Raw genomic sequence first — 23,013 nt, 5'->3', positions numbered from 1 at the left:
CCTCCGGCATAAGCCGTGATATGTGCAAACACACCATTTTTTTATTTTTCATCTGCGACAGTTCTGGAGTCCGACCTTAAGTCCGACATTACCCCGCAGCGGGAAATACGAAAAACTCAGAGACACCGAGAAAGGTAAATCCTCCTAGTCCCAAAGATATGCTTACTATCAGAATAGTTATTACAGGATCAACTTAAACAGCATCATCTTGTAGAAAGAAAAAGCACTTTAGCGGGTGTTGGATGTCGCCTCGTGAACTTAGATCAGACTCTACTTCGGAGATGTCGAGTCGAGTCTTTCATGGCTTCAGATCTGTTCGGTCTTTTCTAGAAACAGATCGAAACCATCCATTATTGGATATGGACGAACAAAGCACAACTACTTATATTTTAAATACAGTTTGCTTTTTTATAATATATATTATAATATATAATAATAATAATGATATATAATAATGATATATGTATATGTATATGTATATATATATATATATGTATATGTATATATATATATATATATATATATATATATATATATATATATATATATATATATAATTTTCACCCTTGATGGCCAGTTGCAGCCTGGCTGTCCTGTTCCTTCCTCTTCTCCCCCCTCACCTCCTCTGAGCCTGGCTTCTGCAGAGGCTTCTTCCAGCCTTTTATGCCCTCTCATGTGAAATTGTTGGGGTTTTCTCTGTAAAAGTGCTTCGAAGTGCCTGTCATTTGGCGCTATGTAAATAAAGCTAAATGTTAATGAAAACCTGGTTGTGTTAGGAAGACAGCTTTATGTTGATTATAAAGTTATATGTGACTTATCTTCCAGAAAAAGGACCAGAAGATGAGTGACCCAGAGGAGTTTGGTATTGATGAGTGCTCAGCATCCAGTAGCGCGTGTGAGAAGTCCATAGACCAGCCTCCAGGCTTTGGTCAGGAACCTGTCCGCTCGGGCTTCACGTAAGACACTGGCTCACAACATGGATGGTGTTCGGTGTGGTTTGTTTTACGTTATATATGTTTATACACAAGATCAATACTTTAAATAGTAATGTTGCACTCAAAAGTCTTGTGTTCTAAATTTAAGAGATATGGAAGAGGAAGAGGGATGTTGGTCTTTGAAAAGCAAATCCAACATTAATGTTTCATTGTGTTATTATGTCTCTTGAACTGTTAATTGTTGCTCCCTGGCTACAGTTCAAATAGTCTCAAGGTTTCCTGTAGGCCTATGACGGTGAAAAGCAGGTGATCATATAAAGAAAGCCACTCACCGCACCTAAAGAAGACAACAAACACAAAGTATGATCGTTTTACTTTTGTAGTTGGTTTTTGAAAGCTAAATCCCCATTTTCAACCTGCAAAATCTGATAAACTGAGGAAAGGTTGTGTGATTGTTGTTAACGTGATCATTTACTCACAAATTATGAAGTATATAATTAGGAAAATATACAAGCAATGCATCTTGTCTAAGCATGCTGGACAAGGTCAGAATAGAGTGTATTTGCTTGGTGAAACTTTCAAGCCTTTGAAGTCTAGTAAAGACACTTTATTTGTCCCCAGGGAGCAATTTATTGATGAATCAGAAGCTTAAGACAGCATGTATGAGATATCAGGACAACATATGGACACATCAGTAAAAGAAAAAACAACACAGCATCAGCATAGCATCAGGTTTTCATTAAGAGCCCTTTATTTGACACAATTTCCCCAAAAACCTATTATGGTGATTATCATTTTGGTGCTACGTCTTCTGATCTATGTATTTATAAGGGGTCTTCTTGTAAAACATTCAGAGTGTTAACTGTTCTGAAAGCAATGGGATGCAAAATGTTGGCACCTTACTGACTCCAGCTGAAATGTTTGATTGAAAAAGAAATGTTCTCATCATGTCAGAGAGAAGAGGAGTCATGTTTCCGCGGAGACGCCTCTGCCGGGCTGTACTTTGTGTCAGGGCGTCCTGAGGAACCCGGTCTCTGCTGGCTGTGGACACTGGTTCTGCAGAGAGTGCATCACCTCACATCGACATGAGGCTGATTCAGCAGGACACCTCTCCTGTCCTGCGTGTGGAAAGAAACCCCGAACAGAATCTGGTATGTTTCTCTGATGTTTACAGTTCTGACTCTGTTCTCATCCTTCTGTTTCATTACTATCTGCATATTTGGATAATGAAAGCCAATATGCCAGTTTATTAAAAGGTGGTTAACTTTTCTATATTTTTTTGTCTTCCAGGTGATCGTGGCCAGCTGAGTGTCTTAGATGAACACAAGAACAGTCTGAAGCAAAAATATAGCTGTGTAACTGAAGGAACAGACGAAAGGAGTAGAACCCTCTTTGACAGGATCTACACCGAACTCTATATCATCGATGGACCAAGAGAAGATGTTCATACCCACCATGAAGTCAGGCAGCTTCAAACAGCTTCTATGATGAGGAAATTCAATGAGGCTCCACTGAAGCACTCTGACATCTTTAAAGCCTCACACAACCAACCCATCGAGTTGGTTCTCACGACTGGCATTGCCGGCATCGGAAAGACGTTCTTGGTGCAGAAGTTCATCTCTGACTGGGCAAAAGGTTTGACGAACCAAGATATCGACTTGGTGATTCTGTTTCCATTTCGGGAGCTCAACCTGATCCAACATGAGCAGTACAGTCTTCTCACACTGCTTGGTGCTTTCCATCCCGCACTGCAGAAGATCACAGCAGCCAGTCTGTCTCACTGTAAGCTTTTGTTCATCTTTGACGGCCTGGATGAAAGCAGACTTTCACTGGACTTTGACAGTTTTGAGGTAGTGACTGATATCACACAGAAGCTGTCAATCAGCGTGCTGCTGACAAACCTCATCAGGGGGAATCTGCTCCCATCAGCTCTGGTATGGATCACTTCCCGACCAATGGGAGCAACTCTGATTCCTCCCTCATATGTTGACAGAGTCACAGAGCTGCGAGGCTTCACTGATGCACAGATAGACGATTATTTCAGGAGGAGATTCCCTGAAGAGGTCTCAGCCAGCATAATTCATCACATTAAGAAATTCAGCAGCCTCCACATGATGTGTAGAATCCCACTCTTCTGCTGGATCACTGCTACAGTTCTGGAGGACATGTCGAGTACGGATCAGAGAGAACAGCTGCTGCCCAAAACCGTGACTGACCTGTATTCCGGTTTTTTGCTTGTTCAGACAAACAAGAAGAGACTCAAGTATGTTCAGGGACCCGAGGTTGGTCCACAGGAGCTGTTGAGGGCTGACAAAGATGTTCTTCTGAAGCTTGGGCAGCTGGCATATGAACATCTGGAAAAAAGAAACATCGTGTTCTATCAAGAAGACTTGGAGCAGGTTGGACTTGATGTGAAAGAAGCTTTTTTGTCCTCTGGACTTTGTGCTCAGATCTTCAAGAGAGAGTCCGTGTTATTCCAGAAATCCATTTATTCCTTTGCTCATCTGAGCATTCAAGAGTTTCTGGCTGCAGTCTACATGTTCCACTGTTACACCACCAGGAACACCAAAGTCCTGAAAGACTTCATGGATGATGAGGAGGATGATGATGAAAATGACAGTGAGGAGGATGGCAGTGAGGAGGATGGCAGTGAGGAGGATGACAGTGAGGAGGATGACAGTGAGGAGGATGACAGTGAGGAGGATGACAGTGAGGAGGATGGCAGTGAGGAGGATGACAGTGACGAAAATGAAACCAGATTCCACCATATGTCTCTGGACGTCTTTCTGAAGAAAGCCTTAAAGAAATCTCTTCAATCTGAAAATGGCCACCTGGATCTTTTCGTCCGCTTCCTCCATGGCCTCTCTCTGGAGTCCAACCAGAGACTCTTGGGCGGTCTGCTGGATCGGGCAGATAACAGCCCAGAGACCATTCAGAGAGTCCTCAAGAACTTGAGGAAAATGAACACCAGTGATGACAATCCTGACAGAAGCATCAACATCTTCCACTGCATGCTGGAGATGAACGACTTCTCAATACACAAGGAGATCGAACAGTTCCTGAAGTCGGAGAACAGCCTGGGGAAGAAACTCAGTGCGATCCACTGCTCAGCTCTGGCCTACATGCTGCAGATGTCAGAGGAGGTTCTGGATGAGTTAAACCTCAGGAAGTACAGAACATCTCCAGAAGGAAAACAAAGGCTGATTCCTGCTGTGAGGAACTGCAGGACGGCTCGGTAGGTGCTCTCTTATTGGTCTTCTGCTGCTACTTCAGTTCAAGGGAGCTTTAAAATAATATTGTATTATTAATATTTGATAGGTGTTCTTTCTACACTCAGTGGGCAGAAAACGCACGTTTATGAAATTATGTCCCATTTTGGATAAATCTGAAATTTAAAAACAATGAATAGTTTTAAATTGTTGGATTTGTCATCATGCTTTCTGTGTAGCTTCATGTTGATGCACTCATCCGATTCAATCGTGTTGGAACAGGAAAATGATGATGTGTGATTGTTGACACTTCTGATCTATAAATTAAAAAAACTACCTGATTTTACTCTGCTTGCCACCACAGACTTTCAGGCTGTGAGCTGTCAGACGTACACTGCCGTGTCGTGGCTGACGCTTTGAGCTCAGAACCCTCTCACCTCCGAAAGCTCGACCTCAGCGGAAATTATCTGGAGACTTCAGGAGCGTTGCTGCTGTCTAATGGCCTGGAGAACTTCAACTGCGAACTGGAGGCTCTGTGGTCAGTGCACACTTTTACAGCTGATTCAAATTTTCTTTAAAATCTCCCTCACATTATTTCTGTTTTGTCATTACAGGCTTGCCGAGTGTGAAATCACACCAGCTGGTTGTGGCTTTCTGGGTTCAGCTCTGCGGACCAACCCCTCCCACCTGAAAACTCTTGACCTGAGTGGAAACACGTTGGGAGATACAGGAGTGGAACAGCTCCGTGGTTTCCTGGAGAGTTCAGACTGCATACTGGAGAGTTTGAGGCACAACATTCATTAAAACAATAAGTTCACTGCTCTATGTTAGGCCTTCACACATGTTGAAAGTGCATTCATTCAACATGAAACACATTTTTTTTGTTTTCACCAACTGTCTTCTTTGTAAGAAGCAGCTTTAAAAAAAAATGTAGCTTGTGTGATGAACTGTTCACTCACAATAGTTACTGACTGTTCCAGAGTCGATGGTTTCTGAGTGAGCGCCCAAAGGTCACCTGTATCTAATACTGACTTCCAACTTTGCAAATTATTTAGGGCATTTGAAAAAAAAACCAAACTTTATGTGCTACAGATAGTTGAGTAGTCCCTGTAGTTCTTCTTACTCTGTGAAATATGCTGAGGCCACATTTTGCCAGCATATAAAAGACATTATCATTGGCAGATTTAACTTATTTTGTGTAAAAACTAATAGTATTTTTCTCTGTTAAACTAAAACTGGAATTTTGTTTTGGTTTCTTCAAGCACAGAAGGATTTATTTTCTATTGTGGCATAGTTTCCAGTTTTTTGGTTGATAGAATGACTCAGGTAGTTGCATAGATTTAAATGATGTATGTTTGTTTCATTTAGTCTGAAGGGCTGCCATCTGTCGGAGCACAGCTGTGACATTCTGGTCTCGGCTCTGCGGTCGAATCCCTCCCGTCTGAAATACTTGGACCTGAGTAACAACGAGCTGCTCGACGTGGGAGTGAGGAAGCTGTTTGTTTTCCTTTTGGATCCAGGCTTTGGACTGGAGACTCTAAAGTAAGAAGTCTCTCCCTTCCTTCTGAAATATTTGTAAATCTAGATACGAACATTGATCCCTCCCTCTTTCTTATTTCACACCTCTTTGTCCAGGTTGGCAAAGTGTCGTGCCACACATGAAAGCTGTTTTTCTGTAGCCGAAGTTCTGAAATCCAGCTCTTCCCACCTGAGAGACCTGGACCTGAGCAACAACAAGCTGACGGATCTCGGCTTAAAGCTTTTCTGTAGCGGACTAAAGAATTCCCACTGTAAACTGGAGAAGCTGAGGTCAACCTTTTGTCATCTGCCTTTTCAGCAGATGGTGTTTCTTGATTCATAACTGCCTTGTGTGCACTAATAATGTAAAAAAAATAAAATGTTTATCCTGTGACTTCAGCCTCAAAGGATGTGAGCTTTCAGACGCCAGCTCTCTGGTCTCGGCTTTAAAGTCCAACCCATCCCATCTGAGACGTCTGGACCTGAGAAAAAATGACCTGCAGGACTCAGAACTGTCTGACTTTGTGGATAATCTGGGTTTTAAACTGCACACTCTGAGGTCAGTTGAAAGGAAATTAGAAATGTTGTATACAAGCTATCATTTTAGGCCTATATACTGTATTTATGACAGTGAATGTATTATACATTCAGAGAAAAACTCTAGACAGATTTACATGGTAAATTTCTATATTTAAATATTTTTAAGCAGCACATTTAAGTTTTGTATGTTTAAGCTCCAAAAAGTACCAGTGTGACTCAGTCTCGACATCAAGGACATATCTTGGTCTTGGACCTGAAAGATCAGTCACCTCATGTTTGATTTGTGCTTGGAGATGCATAGACATAAGTGTCTCATTAAAATCTTTATTATGCCTTCCTCAAACAGCAGTGTCTCCTAGCGCAAATCTATTGTTAATGACTCTAATTGAAGTGTGTATGTCTTTTTGTAGGATCTTTGATGCTGATGGTTCACCTCTGAAATTGTGTAACCATCAAAAGATGAGTGTCGACGAGCTGAAAGGACAGGATTTACAGCCTCCAGGACCCGATGCTGCCCAGTTCAAAGGACATTTGGGACACTTCAGTGATGAACCTGGACCGTCAGACTTTCAGTAATGTTGGAACACTAGATTTACATTGGAATCCCTTATTGTACTGTTTGCTGCTGTAATACATGAGAAGAACTCAGGACCTTGATCCTACGAAATATCGTGATAAATACTTTGGGGAGTCCTGGTTAGAGGGATATATCACTTGTGGTTTGGAACTATCAGTTGAAGCTGAAGGAAATAATGTAATCTGGATTTTCAAGTATGGTGATACAACGAATAACTGCTCTTTTTGTCGTCTCCTACAGGTTTGATGACCAAGAAAGGGGATTTCCATCTGGCACACATCAGGAATGTGAAAGTATGTGCTCACAGTCAAATAGAGGTGGAAGTTCACAAGTTTAAATGCAGTGTTTTCTACTATTGTGAAGCGTTTTGCTTTTACTGTGCCCGAACAATTTCACTTTTGCACATTTCATAGATTGCATTACTAAATTACATGCAAGATGTAAACAGTCAGTACTTCAGTTAATATCCTTCACGAATAAAGGGGAAACAGCTCATTTTGATGTCTTACTGCAATCATAAATTAAACATGGTATGGATGAATTGTGGTTTTAGCTGGAGCAACCTTGAAGCAGTGACACACACATTTAGTTTGATCTTTCACCTTGTATTAGTTTAAATTTGATTTTCAGAATATGACTTTGTTCAGCTGCCATAATGTGACAACAGTGATTTGGTCTTTTTTTAATAGGAAAGGCTGACTTGATAAAATCATTGCTCCTGTCAAAAGTGAGACTGTGAGTTTGATTTTCAGTCTAATAACTCTAATTGTCCTCGACAGCAAGCACTGACAGTGAGGACATACTTAAAGGTGGGCTGACCAGCGGTGATCCTTACGATCCAGGGCAGGAGAGCCTGCAACAGTTCAAGTGTCCAGAAGGCCTGACTGAACCACGCACTTTGGAGGTAATTACAAATATCGATACAGAAATATCAATTGTGGCCTATCTGCCAGCCTGTACCAATATTACTCCCAAGGTCTGAATGTCATGGAGCATATCAATATAATTTTGTCATCAGAAAATAAAGACTTCATGTGTTTGACTCATTATGTCCTTTGGAATCACTTTAGACATTATTGATTTCAAGTGTTGATCATCACAGCCTTTGGCCTCAAAAGTAGAAATATATCTCAGTAATTAGCAATAATATGTTGTGTCTTTTTTTGTTTCAGGGTGGTGGAACTGAGCTGTGGTTAAGGTCTACTAAGGTTTTTTACAGGTAACCAAGTCACCGAGTGAAAAGAAGCTTAAATCCAGCAAAATAATTTTAACAAATATACATTATTGTCTTTTCTTTGTTTTGTTTTCTTCTCTTCCACTCTTTGACAGCTGTCTCTTAACCTGACCATCTAATATGGACTCAAAAAGTAGGAATAGCATTCCTCCAATTGGGCTTATCAGGATGCCGTGCTATTGATTTGTGAAACTGCTTTACAGATCAGCTCTGTGCATCACCTTCACTTATAACACTCCTGTACTTCTCACACAGAGAGAGACTGAGAAACTCACACATATTAACTTATAGATGCAATTTATTGTCACCGATCAACCTGAAATGCTGAAGTGTCTCGAATGTGGAAGGAAAAGCTCTTTTACTTTTACCAACTAGTCTTAACTGAACTCTTCATTTCAATCACCTTTTTGTTTTCTTTAGCTTTCACTGAAAAACATTTCAATCCTGGCACGCCATTGATGGAAACTCTAATAAATCACATAGCACACATGAATGTAAATTAATACACGCTGAAGTCAACAGCCGAGATATTAGTTTGTAATCCGTTCTTCTGTGTCCTGCAGCCTGGAGTGTCCTGGTCCAGGTGTGTTCCCATGTTATCAGACCGGACTGGTGTTTGTCATGTCTCAGGAGGCCGTCCTGCTGTACAGCACAGTCCAGTGGGATGAACGTTCTCTCGAGTCTGCCGGCTTGAGAGCCGCAGGGCCGCTTTTCAGTATTGAATGCTCTGAGAAAGCTGCAGTCCGTGAGCTCCGCCTCCCTCATGTTCAAACACAAGACTGTGAGTAAACTTTGCATAGACTATATAAGGATGACTGAGATGGAAAAGTCATAATAATAGGTGTATCATTTTTCTGATGTAGGACTCTAGCCGATTAAAAACATTAAATGCAGGACTTTTTTCTGATCTGCTTTGAAACCAGGTTGTGCTGATGGATGCAGTATGTGGTTTATCATGGTAGTGCTGAAATTATCACTATATAGTCCAGTACAGTTCTTTTCAGCTTAAGTCTTAAATTGCTATTGCAAAAACACATCATCAGTAGGGAAAAACTAACCTGCATTACAACGGTGTAAACCAGCCCACGTTCCCTTTTAGTGGGTGAACAATCCAACGCTTGGTGAATTCTGCTTCACAGTGGTAGGAAGACGTCGAAGGATCAAAAACAGACCTTTCACAATAAGAGGTTTTCTTTGTCAGCGTTGCTGATAATGAGCAGTATGGAACGTCTCCTCTTTATTCTTCAAAAAGTTGAATTAAACTGTTATCTTGTTGCGTTTTGAATCTACAGTATTAATGCATTGTTGGATTGTGATCCCCTTCAGTGTTTTTTTTTCTTCTTCTGTGAAAAAGTGGTAAATCCTTATTTTGCCTTTTTTATTAGCCTTACATACTGAAAAAGAATAAATTCGAGCAGTTTACACTTGGATTTGATGAATGTGATGACTGGATGAGATGGCTAACAAATGTCAGTAGAATCAATTAAATTGAGTAAATATTGTTTTCAACACCTAGAATGCTTAGTAATTATTTACTAAGTCTGATATTGCACCGATCCTCCTGTTAGTGAAAGATTTCTGTGTTTTCACAGCTCCAAACCTCGATGGCCTTGTTTGTGTTCACATCGCTGAAGGCGTGCTTGGTGTCATCAGGCCACTGGAGATCACAGACAGTCATGTGATTGTCAGAGTCCCCCACCTATCCTTCTTTGGTCTGGCTTGGGTCCATTGGAAGAACCTTTGGTACAACAGGAGAACAGTCCGGTCTCAGGTTTTACTGTTCCACCGACCACCAAAACCAAAGGCACAGAAGAAATTCCTCACTGTCTTTCTGCTGCAGAGCAACATCCCTGTTCCAGAGGTGAAGACACTCCTGACATGTTTCTGCTGTACTTATTCCATTTCATTTAATTTATATAGCAACAAACACAGTACAGTCATCTCAACGCACTTTTACTGAGAAAAACCCAACAATTCCACTTGAGCAAACATAAGAAAAGACAAGAGGAAAAAAACAACCTTTTTAACAGGAAGAAACCTTTGCAGAAAAAAGACTCAGAGGTGGAGAATATCTGCTGTTCCAGTTCCAGTTGGGAAATGAAAAGACAGAAAAAGAAAAGACAGACTGCGAGGAAAAACAACAGATTATAGATAAAAATACTGGTTGCAGATTGTGGGGAAGGATACAACTCCTGGTTCAGGCTGGATCTGATACATGCAGAAAGCAACAATCCAATAAATCCAAGTCATAAATCCACATTATGGGGCCACAAGCCTCAGACCAAGAACTGAGGCGAGTGAGCGACAGAGCCAGTGACATGTAGTGAAGCTCAGTGTAGCTCCTCCAGCAAGCTAAAGCTTTTACTGTTATAAATAATGTCAGTTCAGTCACAAAGCTTCACTTCTTTTCTTCAACCTTTGTTTTCTCTCAAGGTGGTCGCACAGCAGGAGAATTCTGAGTACATCCAGGCACCGTCCAACTGTAAACTCATCCCAGAGCAGAGATACACTCTTCAGTGTCCGGAAGCCCTCAAAATCCAACCCAGGGTGAGCATTTCAAATTCTTTCAATGTTTATCAAGGCGGAGTTTTAGTTCTGAATTTAATTCAGTTTTAAGAGAATCATGTAAAAAAAAAAAAAAAGGTTAAACCACTAAAAGCAGCTATTAAAGCTAAATCCTTTTAAAAATATAATGAAATGTCTACCACTGTAAATAGTTATGAAGCATTATAAATGCAACCTTAGATACAATTTTTGTTGTTAAACTACATAATATCTATTTGTCTGGACTACCAGAAGATTCAATAGCTGTAACAGAGTTATTAACTGAAAGGTAAGAAAGCGTAGGGCTAAGAGAGGTCACATTATGCCAAATAGAGGTTGTACTTGATGTATTGATTTTGGAGAGTGTACTTACTAACATTGTGTTATTGTATTTTAGGGGGCAGATTTTGACACAGAATATGGACCAAACTACCATCCAACATTTGAGGTCTGGCTTCCTGCAAGCAAAAAAGAAGTAAGCCTCGTGGTCCGAGACGAAAAAGAGGACGTGTGGAAGCATGATGTCGCATTGCCCGGTAATCCATCTTCAGTACCACTTCACTTGATTGAAGAAAAAGAAAACACCAACAGAAAGAGGATATAATTAAGGGGTGTGTGTTACCATGTGAATGAATGAGCAACTAAACCAACAAGTCTCTCAGTAACAGGTGGCAGAAATGTGCTTCTCTATCTGAACGTCAAGTTTACACTTATTCAGTCTCAGAAATTTGGCATTAATGTGCACTTGTGTACAGTTATTTAAAATATATTTAACAAGGCTTTTATTCTGCTTGTTTGTCAGATGCTCTTCAGAGTGAGGATATCTTCAGTCCATGTCCGAAGAAGAAGCTGCACTCAGCGAGGGCACAGCTTATTGAAAGATTGAGTGAAGACAATTTAAAGCAGCTGCTGGACAGACTTTTGCACGAAGGAGTTTTAAATGATCAAGAGAGCGATTCAGTCCAAAGTAGAAACAGAAGTGATGGAGTTCGAGGTTTGGTTGACATGGTTCATCGTAAAGGAAATGTTGCTTGTTCTGTTTTTATTAGGGAGCTTTGTGAGTTGGACAGACACCTTTCTGAAGACCTGCAGCTGGCCTGATGTGATGAGTGAAATTGTTCATGGTAACAGTCATGTCTTCTATAGCTTGACTTCAGTGCACTTTTCACTGAGAACACAGATCAGTTCTGCTTATCTTGGGTGGTAAAATGCAGGATTACCGTGTCTTGCTCTGTACTTCTGAAAGGAAAGAACAAAATGACAATGCATTAATTCATTAATTCTCAACTGTGGCTGTATTCTGCAGTCTGTTCTCTCAAGCCATGTGCAAGTGTATTTTAATGGTAATGATTGTAAAATATTGTTATTTTAAGATGAAATACTGGGAATTTAGGTTTAAAGCTATTTAAAATCCAATAGTGTGACATACATGAGTTTTGAAGTCGGTCATTGGCTGCAAGTTAAACTGGTTTACAGGTGTTTCTATTATTTTGTCCATTTCACAATGTACTGCAGTACAACTCATCACACACATTAAATAAATTTCAGGGCAAATATGCAATCAGGGCCTGATGGCAGCTGCCAACCACGTCTCATCAAACTAAACAAATGTTCATGGATTTGACTACATTTGAATCTTTAACGGGTAACGTGTGTCATGACATAGTTCACTGTAATATTTTTTTAACTGGAAATATTTCAGCTGTGCTAATGTGTTTTGTATATATATATATTTTTTTAAGTCTGTGCTGATCTAAAGTGGATCCTGTAGAGACCTTTTAAATAGAAACCAAGCAACCTATTGTGAGCTACAATAAAAATACATCCTAACACACACTTTGGGGTGCCAAACTTGTTTTTTTCCAAAGCCACATACAATCCAACGTGACCTTGAGTGGCCTGGACCAGTAAACCCTTATAAATATGGCTTATTGCTGATTTTTAGACAATTCTAAACATGTCCCTTTATTTCAACAAAAACCAGGAATGAAAATGTTTGGCAATATTGTTAAAATGTCACGCGACATTGTGAGGACTACAAATTGTTTTTCACTACCACAAGGCCAAAATATGACAATGTGTCAAATGTGTGCAGCAAGGACATATTCCCATTATACTAACAAATTAGGTTACTTTTTAATGTTATTGTGATTAGAGTGTTTAAAGGTGCCTTAACTAGTTTGCACGTTTTATGCAAAACAGCGCCCCCTGCAGGCCTTGGGCGTAATGCAGCTTAGTGAAAAACTCGTCCCTGTGGCTCCCGTGCACGGAAGAGGGGGACTCCGTCTTGGCTCGTTTAGAAGCGCTCAAGTAAGATTTAAGTGTCTTTTACCTGGTGGAGTCTATGTGGAGCTGTGGCAGTGCTAGAAGCCAGTCTTTTCTTACTTTCTGGAAGCTCCTGCTCAGTTGTTGCTCACTAAGCATCTGGCGGAGTAATGGCGGACAAATCGAAACTCAAGGAGCCGGAGCGCGCATTACGTCATTCCTTTCAAATTCTCCCCAAAAAAATGCTGGTGCCGGACCGGCACTGCAACTTTCAAGTGACAATTTAGCACTGTTAGAGGGACTTGTAATGAATATGTCAGGGCACATTGTACACATCATTAAAAATGTGTAACATATTTATGGTGGAAAATAAGTATTTTTAAGGTTGTAAAACTCCTTAATGCACCTTTAAAGTTGACCTGAGTTTGAAACATGGTTACTTCCTATTGGAACTTGTGAGAGATATATAATACTCTGTTAGAATTAGCTGGCAGGTTGCAAATGAGGAAGGGGGCCCTACATGTCTACATGGTCTTATCCTTTACAGTTTTCTGTTTTATGAGACTATTGATGAATTAAAATGAATTAAAAATGAACTTTTTTTAAAACATAATGCAACAGTACTACTCTTGTTGCCCGTGACATAACAAAAAGTGGTATGATATAAAGGTGGAGGAATGCTATAAATATCTTCAAAGATTATGGAACATCTTTGAGTAACCTCATATGTGATAGCAGAGTCTTTTAAAAAAAATAAATCATGGTGAAACGGTGTTACCCTCCGCTGCAGCAGGGGGCACTGTGATCTGTCAGTGCTCCTTTATGGAGCAACAAGAAGCGGAGGACTTGAACTGTCAGCCGCAGAGTTGCATGCGTCTCGTGAGCAGGTGACCGCTGCTGTGTTGTGTCTCTGTCCTGTGGAGACATGACTCCACTGAGGAGGATCCGTTCGTGGCTGCCGCTCCTGCAGCAGCGTCCCGGAGCATGGAGCCGTCAGAGGGCGACCTGCGGGCTGCTCCAGCCCTCACCCCGGGGAGCTGTGGCCACTCGCCCGGACGGACGCGAGCCGTGTCGTGTCCCGCAGCCTCGCACGTTCGTTACCTCTGGCTGCAGACTGAAGGAGCCAGACGAGCCCGGCGGCGGCGGCGGGTTGGCCACAGGCGGGGAGGATGAGGAGGATGAAGATTTCATTGAGGACAGCGAGGTGGAGGAGCTGTTCCAGCAGCAGGGGCTTCCGGGCATCGTGGGAGAAGGACAACACAGGGTGTTTATAGTCCACCCCGATGTGAAGTGGGGACACAGGAAGCAGCATCTGACCACTGGTAAAAACACCAGAGTGCAATGCTAAGACACATCATTGAGATGTAGTTTGTCCTGCATGGGACATTCATTCCAGGGAGGCATGTAAGGATTCTAGAACTCTGAGCCATTCTGCAGGTGCCACACTGCAACTTTCTGACACATTTTACAATTTCCAGTCTACACCTGTAACCAAATGGACAAGTAAAGTCGAAAAAGTGATTAGTTATAGTTACTAGTTATTTCTTCAGAAAACCGAGTTAGTAACAGAGTTATAATATTTAAAAAGTAAGTAATAATTGGCAAAGTAACTACTGCATTACTTAAAACAACGTGTTTACATATGTCCAACATTTTGGATCCTCTGTGGAACGTTAAGATGCATGTTCACTTATTTATTAAAAACTGAATATATGATTAGTGAAAAGAATGAAGACTTGATAGAATAAATTACAAACAGGAAATGCTACATTAATCTAAAATAATCAAATGTTGCCGTGTGATAATATGAGGCAAGATCCAATTTGATTTGTAGCTGTAGACAGCATTTCTACATCTGTAAAAGAATAACACACAATAGATGTATATCAATAGATGCCTGTACTTCCATTTAAAAGCTGCTTTTGAATGTACTGGGCTCTCTACGGCCGTATCTCTGTCATGTCACGTGACGCGCCGGTACTTCCTACATTCTGTAGCTTAATGTCATTTAGAAGGTTCCTGACTGAAGAATTGGAAACAATGTATCGGTTTTTAATGACGTAGTTGTCTGAGTGGACCTGGATATGCAAATTAGGTGATGTCATGTAGAACTCTCCTGAGTTGGCAACATTGTATCACTTTTTAAGCAACATTGTTGTGGGGAGAGAGAGAGAGAGAAAGAGAGAGAACACAAACACAATTTAGTGACACATTTTAGAGCTTTGATGAAGTGTAGAACTTGCACATGTTCTAAAAACTGACAGCCTACAACAATTTACCAGCACGGATGTCAGTCACATCAAGCCATTTATTTTATCTAGTAAACAAGCTATAAACTGTATCATAAATCCTGTTATAGTACCGAAGTTCTTTCAAACTGTAAATAAAAAGCACCTTGTCAGTCACGTAAAATGGAAGTGGCTGTCATACAAGATGCTACGTTCATCGAAATACATTGCAGCAAGCGGTGATGGAGAATCGAACATTTGTGAGACGGCCACTCTACCAGCTGAGCTACAGTTTCCCTCTGGACAGAAATCCACAGATGCACAGCATGGTTAACTTTGTATACTGCTGAAACTATGGCATGTTACTGGAATTTTGGCTTAACTTCTAAACTTAGTAAAGGAGTAGAGTATGTACACCAGTCACCTTTCGTATACCTTGCAAAATCCAGCAATATAGTAAGGCAAGTGTCAAAGTACAAGCATTCAGTCCCACATGTCTGCAGGTTTGGTTTTATTGATAACAATGCTCCCTGGAAGCTGGTCAGGCACCATATCGGCTTTCAGTTAGGGCACTTATGAAGGCATAAAACAGCTTATTGTGTTGATCCCAGTGACTGGATGAGGGCCTACTTTGACATAAATATGGATTTCTTCATCATTTTTTAGATCTCATTTATACAATTATTGCAGTTGTGTTTTAAAATGTCCAGAGAATAAGCACAGTAGGTCTTCCTAAAATCTTTCCATTGTTACCTTTGCAGCTGAGTTGATGATGGCCGAGGCTGTGGGTCTTGTGAACACGTTGGACAACTGGAGAGTGGTCGACAAGATCATCCTCTCCACCAAGACACCAGAGAAGAAGAAGATATTTGGCAAAGGCAACTTCCAGCTTCTTACAGGTACCAGGATTATAGATAATTAGTCATTGTGTATTTTTGTATATAAAGTGTCCGTGTTTTGTCCCTTTCAGAGAAAATTAGGCAAACAGCAGGAATCACCGCTGTTTTCATGAATGTTGAGCGGCTATCCCCTTTATCTGAGGTGAGCTGGTTCTTACTCGTTTTCAGTCTGGCCATGGAGAGTCAAAGGTTTCATGCACTGATGGCTTTTGCTTATCTTTTATTTTTTTAATTTATCTAGAGGGAATTTGAGGATGCGTGGGGTGTAAAAGTCTTTGACCGATATTCCATAGTCCTCCACATCTTCCGCTGTAACGCCAGAACCAAAGAGGCCAAGCTTCAGATCTCACTGGCAGAGATGCCTTTGTTAAGGTAGCCAACTGTCTGAAAATCCAAATACCATGCTGTAGTGTTGTTTGACACCTGGTAATTTGATGACAGGTCACGGTTAAAAAATGAAATGGCCAACTTGGACCAACAGGGTGGAGGATCAAGATACATCGGTGGTTCAGGTAACATTCACAGTGAAGACGTTTCTCCCTGTGCGTTGTTGTTGAGCTGTCCTTCTTAGAAAAGGTCACTTTGCTCTGCAGGTGAGACTCTGTATGAGGTCCAGCAGCGGCTGCTGAAAGAGCGTGAGATGAAGATTCGCTCAGCGCTAGCGAAACTTCAGAAAAAGAGGCACCTCCTGCGATCTCAGCGCAAACACAAGGAGTTCCCTGTCATCTCGGTGTTGGGTTATACTAACTGTGGTGAGAGAATGGACAGACGTCACCCTGAACCCAGTGCGAATGTCTTCAATGTTGGAACATTTTTCTTATGTGTTTATTTTGTTTATGCCCTTTCTTGTCCAGGAAAAACGACCCTGATCAAAGCTCTGACTGGGGACAGCGGCCTGCAGCCCAGGAATCAGCTTTTTGCAACCCTCGACGTTACAGTCCATGCCGGCCAGCTGCCCTGTCGCATGACTGTGTTATACGTGGACACCATTGGGTTCCTGTCGCAGCTTCCCCACCAGCTCATTGACTCCTTCTCTGCCACCCTGGAAGACATCAAACACTCAGTACGTAGCCAGGTCATCTTTTCACACGCTCAGTGTGTACTTTTTATTTTTCGGAACAAATCCTTCTTGTTAAGCATCCTTCACGCCACAGTGCAGCTTTTGCTTTTCATATGTGTGCTTCGTCCCCCAACAAACCATAGGACAGATCCCACAGCACAGCACCATCTTGTCTGACAGATATTTTGTCTTCCAGAATATTCTAGATTTCCCAGGTCCCACGTATTCATGGGGTCCATATTAACATCAAATAAACCAGTTTTACCTTTAGCCAAATATGTCAGGTATTTCATGGATTCAAGAATAAATATGACTGTCTCAGTGCAGGCGGCTTATTTGAAATCCATTAAAAAAAAAAAATCTGCTTTTGCGTGTGGCATATTTTAACAAAACCAGAAATTTTTCTTCTGAAAGTCCCCTTGATTTGTGGGTGTGGCATTTAAAATAGAGGGTAAAACAGATTTAGATATATGTCTGTATTGAAAACTAAATTTAACTTTGAAATGAATTTTCACCTAAAAAAAACACCCTGAATATGAACACCGGCCCATATAGTTTATATATCTACCAATCTAACTAACTTAACCATTAACTTATATATTTTTTAAGACAATTTTTGAGAAAAGTAAGTGAGCAGATTATGATGATTGTCTTTAGCAAGGGGAACTTCTTTAACCTGTTTTCTGTAAATCTTAACTAGTTTCTGACAGACTAGACTGTGGAGATCATCTGTCTCTAGGGATTGTGGGGACAACAAAAACTGTCGCTGACAGACTGGAGCAGGAACCAAAGATCAGGAACAGTTTAGCTCCTCAGTCAGAAATTAGTGCAGGAAGGTACTGAAAGGAGAGATCACAGACCTCAGGTCGTTCAGTGTATTAGATAAAGGCTGTTTTTGATTATCCAAAACCTCCATGCTCTTGGTAAACAAACAACTAGATGTGCCTAAAGAGGAATTGCCACAGGTCATCATTTAAGTGCACACTTCAAATAAATAAATCATAACTGGCTTAAGCATGAGATTTTTTTTTTTAACTCTTTGTATGATTCCTGGCCTTTTTTTTTTTTTCTTTTTTTTTGCATTCAAAGAAAATGGTCATGCAATAGACCAAAGTCGGTTCTCATTCCTGTATCAATGGCTGCTTTTTACCTGAAGCAGTGAAGCAGTTACAAAACATTCTTTCTCAGCTTGCTTTCACGCTGGCTTCAGTATTTTCTTTTTACTAGTCAAGTACTTTATGGTCTGCATCAGGCACGTTGACTATTTAAAGTGCAATGCAAAACATTTCTTGTTCAAACACGATGGAACAACCTTGTCAAGAACATTGCAGCTAAACAATACAAGAAAGGAATGTGAAAGAAAAAACACTCAAAGTGAACTCCCATGTGCATACGTGACTGTACTTAAATGTTATGTATTGTGCGTTTTCAAAGTTCTGTTTCTGACTCATTTTTTGGGATCCTCTAGGATTTGTTGGTTCACGTCCGAGACATTAGTCATCCAGAGACGGTCAACCAGAAGGCAAATGTACTGAACGTCCTGAAGAACCTGCAAATCCCTGACCAGCTGCTGAGCTCCATGATAGAAGTTCACAATAAAACTGACCTTATTAACAAGTAAGCAACTTTCAAACTCACCATTGACAATAAGCCTATAAAATAAAACATTTTGACCTTTTGACTTGCACATCCTAGTTATGAGTGTCTGGAGCCCGGCGCTCTGCCCATCTCAGCCTTGGAGGAGCGAGGCCTGGACAAGTTGACCAAAGTCGTGGAGGAGGAGATTATAAAGTCCACTGGGAAACAAATCCTTGATCTTAAGGTCAACCTTAGCACCAATCAGCTCAGGTAAGGCTTGGAGGCCCATTTCTTTGTGCTGCTCTTTACCGTTTAGGGCAACACAGTAAACACGTGTTCCCCTCCCCCTCCTCCTCCTCTGCAGCTGGCTGTATAAGGAGGCCACTGTTCAGGAAGTGCAGGTGAATGCGGACGAGGGCTCGGCGCTCGTCAGCGTCATCATCAGCACGGCGGCCTACGGGCGGTACAAGAAGCTGTTCGGAGGCAGGTGACAAATCCTGCTTCTGAAAAGGCTCCGTTTACTGTGCAATAAAGTAAAATATCACGAGGTACAAATGAGTAATGGAGTGAACTCTTTTATTGTAAACATATACTGATTGCACTTAAGAGGTGAACTAAACACTCAAACTCTTCCAGGGTGAGCAAACACTTGAAGAAATACCAACACTGCAAATTCCCTTAAATGAGATAATAACTTATGTGATTCCAGAGAAAAAAAAAGAAGGGGAAAAAAAGGTATAAAGCAGCTGTGTCAAGATCCCAAAGTTCATTTTACTGGTGTTTCTTCATCTGGCTGGAATGCGTCTGTAGGAGTTTTTGGTTCAGCGCAATCACCATGGAGCAGAGAGGCAGCGGACCCACAAAATCTCCAGCGATGATGTTCAGGCTGTCGGCCTTGGATCCCGGCGCCTGCTGCTGAACCCATTTTCTCAAATACTCCCAGTTGCTGTATGTCAGTGTCCGCAGGGATTCCTTGCAGTTCTTGGTGATGTACTGTCTGTCAGCTGTCAAATTCAGGCCGGAGACAAAGAAACCCTCTGACACAGGAGAAAAATCAAACAATTAACATGAAAATTGCCACTTCGTTTATTGTTCATGTCACTATGAAGCTAGTAGACTGTAAATGCACTAAATTGTCATGACTTGCGTTCTCAATGTCAACTGCAGTAAATCAGTGTTCTGAAATCTAGACACTGAATTTGTGATGAAGGCCATAAAAGTCTGTTTTTTGCATCTGAATTGAATCTCCATGTGAATTAAGAGGAAAAAATATTAAGGTTTGCAATGTTTCCAAAACAGATCATTCAGTTCATACATGCCACGAGCATGTGCATGAAAACACACTGGTCTCTTCTAAATGGACCACAGCATGATTGCTGTGGAAGTTCTACTGTTTTAATCCGCACAGAGATGTGAAACAAGCAGATGGAGTTCACTGGAGAGTACAGCTCCATACACATGATTAAAGTGCTGCACTTCTAAAGTGTGACCTCTCTGGCTTTCTACATTTGTTGTTGTTGCTTCTTAAAAGACAAACATTCCAGACTAATCTAAAATGCATTGCTGTGCCATCACGACACTTGTCCATCAGGTTATTTTGTTTCCATCTTCAGCTTTAATGCAGAAATTGTCAACGTAAGCTCTGAGCCAGACCTGCAGGTGGACTTTTCCATGTTTTTTTCAACTTTGGTCCAGACCAGAAAACACTGCCTTGCGTGTCAAGTCAAACTCACCGGGTCGGCCCTGCTCTTTCTTCAAGTCCAAGTAATCAATCACCCCTTGTGCCGTGCACTTGTTCGCCCACCAGTAAGGGATGGCGGGCCACAGCTCCCGATGTCTCTCTGTGACGGGGGACTCGTAGGACAGGATGACCTGGTACCTGGATGCCCACAGGCTCCGCAGTGTCAGGACCGACTCCTGTGTGTTCGACACGGTCAAGTGTTTGGTTGCGTTTCTTTACACCACTTATTGGTTGCACAAGGAGGGAAAACCCACCTGATGCGGACAGAGTTTGGAGCCAAACAGCCTCTTCAGGGAGAAAACAAACGACTCGTGGCATCTGTCGTCCATCCCTTCGAAATGGCTGCAGGCGAGGATGACAATCTCCTTGGGGTGGGAGTTCAACCAGGTGGCAACAGAGAAAAGTGTCTCCTGGAAAGGAAGGACGGAAGGCAGTCCAATTTCTCACACACACCTTATCTCTCAATGCTGGACGCTGAGTGAAACTCACTAAACTCCAAGTCAAATAGTTTTGGAATCAAAGCTCATTGAAAAACTTGCATCCTGGTCATGGAAGGAGTTGAACTTACCAAAACTGTGAGATGTGTGTAGATGACGTGTGTGAAATAGAGGTCGCTGGATGAGTCGTGCTGTTTGTGCGCTATACGCAGATCAAAGTAGCGAATCCCCATGGAGAGCTGCTCCTCAATAGTTTTGTCCTGAGGGGAAGAGACAACACATGCCAGTGTTCTCACTTGGATATCTTCCATCCAGTTTAGTCAGGCTGAAGTTGTGACAGATTGAAATCCACTCAAGTTTACCTTTACCTCCATTCACCTGGAGGAACACATTCAGTGTGCCCTCACAGCCTGCAAGTTTGAACCAGGAATATGCTCAGTGTGAGGCTACAGTAGAAACCACTGTTCCACAATGAAGTGAAAATACTGGCATCAAATGTATCAAGTACCAAAAACAAGTTTTTCCTGAAGGTGAAGTCTGGATCAGTGGAACGCTGATTATGTTCCTGCACAAAGTGCACTGTCTCGTAAGAAAGAAGTTATTTTAACATCTCTACACAACGCTGACCATGTGAGGAAGCTGTTGCTTATAATAATAAACCCATCAGGAAGAATCACAGTTTGTTCCTCTAATCTCCATTAAAAATAATAATCCGGAATAATCCAGTTCTCAGTGAATAAAAACTCACAAATAAGATTTATCTCCTCAATCTTTAGACTTAAGAGATCCTTTGAGTATAAAAACATCCACAGCAGTAACTTGCTCTGGTGTGTAAAACACTCCCTGCTGGTGATCAGGTTGTTGTTTCCTGTGTACCTGTGTAGTGGCCCATTTAAAAATGGTCGGTCTGGTGATGCAGTAGAAAAGTCCGTCCAGCAGTCGGAAGAAGTCCGACTCGGACCTGACGAGAGGAGAGTTTATGTCCAGGCAGTAACTCATGGTGTCGTGGCTCCCTGTGTGAACAGCACATTGATATTAATAATCAACCTCAAAAACAATCCCACAAGAAGAAACACAAAGAGGTAAAAACTGGACAGGAAACAGTTGACAGTCATATGGGCAATGCTCACAGGAAAAACCAAACCATGAGCAATTTGGAGACATAAAACAATCTATTTGTGCATTTCAGTGCAGGTGAAGTTGGATAAGTTTATTTTAATTCAATTTTCCATTCAGACATTCATTCTTTCAATCAGTGTTGTTGGTATCCAATGCTTATATAAATATAAAATATAAAATATAAATAAAGCCTTTTCTGGATATAGAAACGTAGAAAAAACAGAGAATAAATTCCTCTGAAAAATGGTGGAGCTTGCTAAAGAATTCAAAAACGTATTCTCATTAATCTGCAAATAATGCTGATTTTGAAATTTAAATAACGGCCTGTAGTATTTTTGTGTGAAAACACACGAGAATAGTAGAAAGGCTTACAGGTGGAAAGAGCACTATACTCAAGTAACGATGCAACAAATTTTACTCATAAACAAATCAATGTATTTTTTTTTTCTTATCTGATAGCATGGGGGGTGATCTCCCAATATTTGAATTGATTTTCAAGTTTCATAATGAAAAGTGAACAAAACAAATGATAGTATACATAAAGAACACAACTTAAAATAAAAATATTCACACCTGTTAGACCTGCACCAAATAACACACACACACATCTGCACATAAATAAGTATGGATGTGTGTTAATTGATGAACATTCAGTCTGTCTTCATTGTTTTGAGCAATGGAACTACAATGACAAACCTACTAAGAGTGAAGTTTGATGAATTCGTTACTTCAAACTCGGGTAAAGTTTCAGATGAAGTTCAGACCGGAAAAGTGTGGATGAAAGGGAAAACGCAGCAGTGTGTTTATGTCTCTGGTTCTGGTTCTGGTTCTGCGGGCGCAGTGTGAGTGCAGACTGTACCGGGTATGGCCAGCTCTGTCAGCGGAAGGTCCCACAGCTCCTCGGGTAAAGCCGACATCCAGTCCTGGCTGCCGTCGTCCATGGTCCCCGGCAGGCCCGCGGACCTGTGGCTCAGAAACCGGGGCTGCGCTCCGAGTCCGACCGAACTTCTCAAGTCATGCCAGGTCCGATGAAGCGCGTTTCCTTCTCGAACTGATTCCAGGTACCGAGCTGTGACCGGCCCCTGCCCCGGACAGGAGCAGGAGGAGGAGGAGGAGGAGGAGCACGGGA

The 23,013-nt window shown here is 41.4% G+C and overlaps 3 protein-coding genes across 4 annotated transcripts; 2 read left to right on the top strand and 1 right to left on the bottom strand.

The window, feature by feature from the left end:
* LOC115381591 (NLR family CARD domain-containing protein 3-like) lies at positions 1 to 12,346 on the top strand. Its single transcript, XM_030083081.1, has 19 exons — positions 1 to 134; positions 826 to 956; positions 1,890 to 2,086; positions 2,226 to 3,522; positions 3,685 to 4,170; positions 4,509 to 4,682; positions 4,759 to 4,932; positions 5,513 to 5,686; positions 5,780 to 5,953; positions 6,063 to 6,221; positions 6,613 to 6,774; positions 7,020 to 7,072; positions 7,559 to 7,683; positions 7,952 to 7,998; positions 8,577 to 8,794; positions 9,606 to 9,874; positions 10,447 to 10,560; positions 10,955 to 11,093; positions 11,360 to 12,346. The coding sequence occupies exons 2-19, from the start codon at positions 841 to 843 to the stop codon at positions 11,656 to 11,658; spliced, it is 4,377 nt and encodes a 1,458-aa protein (XP_029938941.1). The 5' UTR covers positions 1 to 134; positions 826 to 840; the 3' UTR covers positions 11,659 to 12,346.
* Positions 12,347 to 13,673: 1,327 nt separating this feature from the next.
* gtpbp6 (GTP binding protein 6 (putative)) lies at positions 13,674 to 19,161 on the top strand. Of its 2 annotated transcripts, XM_030083759.1 has the most exons (10): positions 13,748 to 14,144; positions 15,812 to 15,949; positions 16,021 to 16,091; positions 16,191 to 16,321; positions 16,391 to 16,461; positions 16,543 to 16,701; positions 16,804 to 17,012; positions 18,478 to 18,626; positions 18,705 to 18,857; positions 18,952 to 19,078. In XM_030083759.1, exons 1-10 carry the CDS (start codon positions 13,748 to 13,750, stop codon positions 19,076 to 19,078), a joined length of 1,605 nt encoding a protein of 534 aa, XP_029939619.1. The 2 variants fall into 2 exon arrangements, with proteins under 2 accessions (XP_029939618.1, XP_029939619.1); XM_030083758.1 differs by having other exon boundaries at positions 13,674 to 14,144; positions 16,543 to 17,012; positions 18,952 to 19,161.
* plcxd1.2 (phospholipase C, X domain containing 1, tandem duplicate 2) lies at positions 19,147 to 22,976 on the bottom strand. The gene is made up of 6 exons (XM_030083760.1): positions 22,744 to 22,976; positions 21,642 to 21,778; positions 20,897 to 21,025; positions 20,583 to 20,738; positions 20,321 to 20,504; positions 19,147 to 19,624 (listed from the first exon to the last, which is right to left on the bottom strand). The coding sequence occupies exons 1-6, from the start codon at positions 22,823 to 22,825 to the stop codon at positions 19,359 to 19,361; spliced, it is 954 nt and encodes a 317-aa protein (XP_029939620.1). The 5' UTR covers positions 22,826 to 22,976; the 3' UTR covers positions 19,147 to 19,358.
* Positions 22,977 to 23,013: the final 37 nt, after the last annotated feature.

The sequence above is a fragment of the Salarias fasciatus genome, chromosome 23 (genome assembly GCF_902148845.1).
Source record: "Salarias fasciatus chromosome 23, fSalaFa1.1, whole genome shotgun sequence".
NCBI classification, from domain to species: domain Eukaryota; kingdom Metazoa; phylum Chordata; class Actinopteri; order Blenniiformes; family Blenniidae; genus Salarias; species Salarias fasciatus.
Note: the sequence above shows the minus strand (reverse complement) of the source record. Positions and strands in the feature narration are given on the sequence as shown.